The sequence below is a fragment of the Debaryomyces fabryi genome (genome assembly GCF_001447935.2).
Source record: "Debaryomyces fabryi strain CBS 789 chromosome Unknown contig00396, whole genome shotgun sequence".
Classification (NCBI taxonomy): domain Eukaryota; kingdom Fungi; phylum Ascomycota; class Pichiomycetes; order Serinales; family Debaryomycetaceae; genus Debaryomyces; species Debaryomyces fabryi.
This window is the reverse complement of record NW_015385820.1, coordinates 1-1,364: the sequence shown is the minus strand read 5'-3', so window position 1 is coordinate 1,364 and position 1,364 is coordinate 1. Positions and strand designations below refer to the sequence as shown.

Sequence of the window (1,364 nt, the reverse complement as noted above, 5' to 3'; positions counted from 1 at the left end):
GATGGCAACGCATTATTAGTTGCCTCAATTTGTTTATTGGCTTCTAATTGATCTCTCTGTGAAATTTTCTCATTTGAAACAGTAGAGTTTTCAATATCATTTGTGGTGGCTGTCGATTTGTCAGACTTTTTCTTCTGGTCTTTCAATGAACTCTTTAAAAATAATGCAACTTCACCCTTTTGCATGGAACCCTTGTTGAATTCAGTCAATGAAATATAGATGAATAAGAAAAATATCACGAACGCAAGTGTAATACCGAAATTTCTCCATTTATGAGATGCGTAGTATTCAAAGGATGTAGCAAGATATTCTGAACCGAGAACAACATTGGAACCTGGTCTACTACCAGTAGTTGAACATACCCTTTGTTCAGCAGAAACATCCATATAACCTGGACCAGCTGGGACGAATTGGGAGCACTCAAATTCACGGCCACTAAATTCATTAGTCATTAATGCTTCGAAAACATATGCAACAGGGTTAATGTAATTAATCCATCTTGACCAGCCCAACATATTTGGAGTTGGAATAACGAAACCTGTGAAAATAACCATGGCCAATAATAAAACTGTAGCTGGTGTCATAGCACCTGCCAAAGAGTTAGAGACGGCACCTAATGACCTAAACAAATGTGACATAACCAAAGTACACATACAACACATTAACCAGTAAAAGAAGAATCTGCCTGCATCACGTCTAAAATGTACCATAAAATAAAAGACGAAATTAAAACTCATAGACATAAAAAGTTTGGTAGGCAATTCAGTAATAATACCCGCTAATGCGTCGGCAGATGGACGGTATAAAGCATATTGTTTGTGTTTTTCAACAATTGGTCTTGCTTCGAATAACGCCATGATTTCTAATAAGGAGGAGAACGCATTAAACAAAACAGCGAAGAACATAGCAGCACCTCTATAATAGAAGGAGTCGGTTACTGGCTGTAAATTATAGAAAACTGAAGACAAAATCAAACCCATGACTGCTTGACCAAAAATCGATTGAATAGCAATAGACGGATCACCCTTAAGTCTCAATATGTTTCTACCCATGATGTATCTAGTTTGCATGAAGAATGATACTGTAAATGGAGATTTTGGAGAAATATGGTTTGACTGTCTTGCAACATGTGCTTTATGATATTCTTCACCATGGCTACCATTATCAGTCTTCTGGAAATATTCTTCAATATCGGCAACTAATTTCTTGTATTGTGGAGAATTCTTCCAGTACGTTTCAAATTCTTTGGCTGTGTAAGGAAGACCATTCTCAAATCCTGGTCTTGCAACTCTTTCGACAGGATTGGTTAATGAAGTCAAGAAATCTGCAGTTGTTTGTCTTTGTGGGCACTCCCATCCCATAGT

General features: G+C 37.2%; 1 protein-coding gene across 1 annotated transcript; it reads right to left on the bottom strand.

Moving 5' to 3' along the window:
- Nucleotides 1-9: 9 nt before the first annotated feature.
- AC631_05977 (uncharacterized protein) lies at nt 10-1,052 on the bottom strand (the record flags this gene model as incomplete). Its single annotated transcript, XM_015614806.1, has 1 exon — nt 10-1,052. A coding segment is annotated over one exon (1,043 nt), but the record flags the coding sequence as incomplete, so codon positions are not given.
- Nucleotides 1,053-1,364: the final 312 nt, after the last annotated feature.